The 606-nt window shown below is 67.5% G+C and overlaps 1 protein-coding gene across 1 annotated transcript in view; it reads left to right on the top strand.

Annotated features, from left to right (window-relative positions):
- TMLHE (trimethyllysine hydroxylase, epsilon) overlaps positions 1 to 606 on the top strand; it is an 11,856-nt gene that overhangs the window by 1,998 nt on the left and 9,252 nt on the right. The window contains exon 3 of the mRNA XM_033514159.1: positions 106 to 259. Coding sequence (XP_033370050.1) covers positions 106 to 259 — 154 coding nt within the window. The remainder of the gene's footprint in view (positions 1 to 105; positions 260 to 606) is intronic.

Raw genomic sequence — 606 nt, 5'->3', positions numbered from 1 at the left:
GCGGGCTCGTCCTGCCCGGGGCGCTCGGGGGCTGCGCTTGGGCCCCCTCGCAGAGGGACCCGTTTGCAACGGAGCTTTTTTCCTTGTTTTTTCCCCTCTTTAAAGGGTCGCCGAGACTCCGGTTCCCTCGGGCAGCAGCGGCCGATGTGGGAAAGCTGCGGGCGGCGTTTTGGGCCTGCTGGGAGCGGGGAGCCGGAGGAGGAGGAAGGAGCGGCGAGGAGCCCGGAGCAGCAGCGCGGAGTGTGCGGGATTCCCTCCGGTACAGCCCCTCCGTGATCCATCTGAGCCCGGAGTGTGCGGGATTCCCTCTGGTACAGCCCCGCCGTGATCCATCCCGGAGTGTGCGGGATTCCCTCCGGTACAGCCCCTCCTGATCCATCCCATCCCGGAGCCTGCGGGATTCCCTTCGGTACAGCCCCTCCGTCATCCATCTGAGCCCGGAGTGTGCGGGATACCCCCGGTACAGCCCCTCCGTGATCCATCCCATCCCGGAGCCTGCGGGATTCCCCCCGTGATCCATCCCGGAGCCTGCGGGATTCCCTCGGTACAGCCCCTCCGTGATCCATCCCATCCCGGAGTGTGCGGGATTCCCTCCGGTACAGCCCC

This window comes from Parus major, chromosome 4A (genome assembly GCF_001522545.3).
Source record: "Parus major isolate Abel chromosome 4A, Parus_major1.1, whole genome shotgun sequence".
NCBI classification, from domain to species: domain Eukaryota; kingdom Metazoa; phylum Chordata; class Aves; order Passeriformes; family Paridae; genus Parus; species Parus major.
The sequence above is the reverse complement of the archived record's forward strand: the minus strand, read 5'-3'. Positions and strand labels throughout refer to the sequence as shown.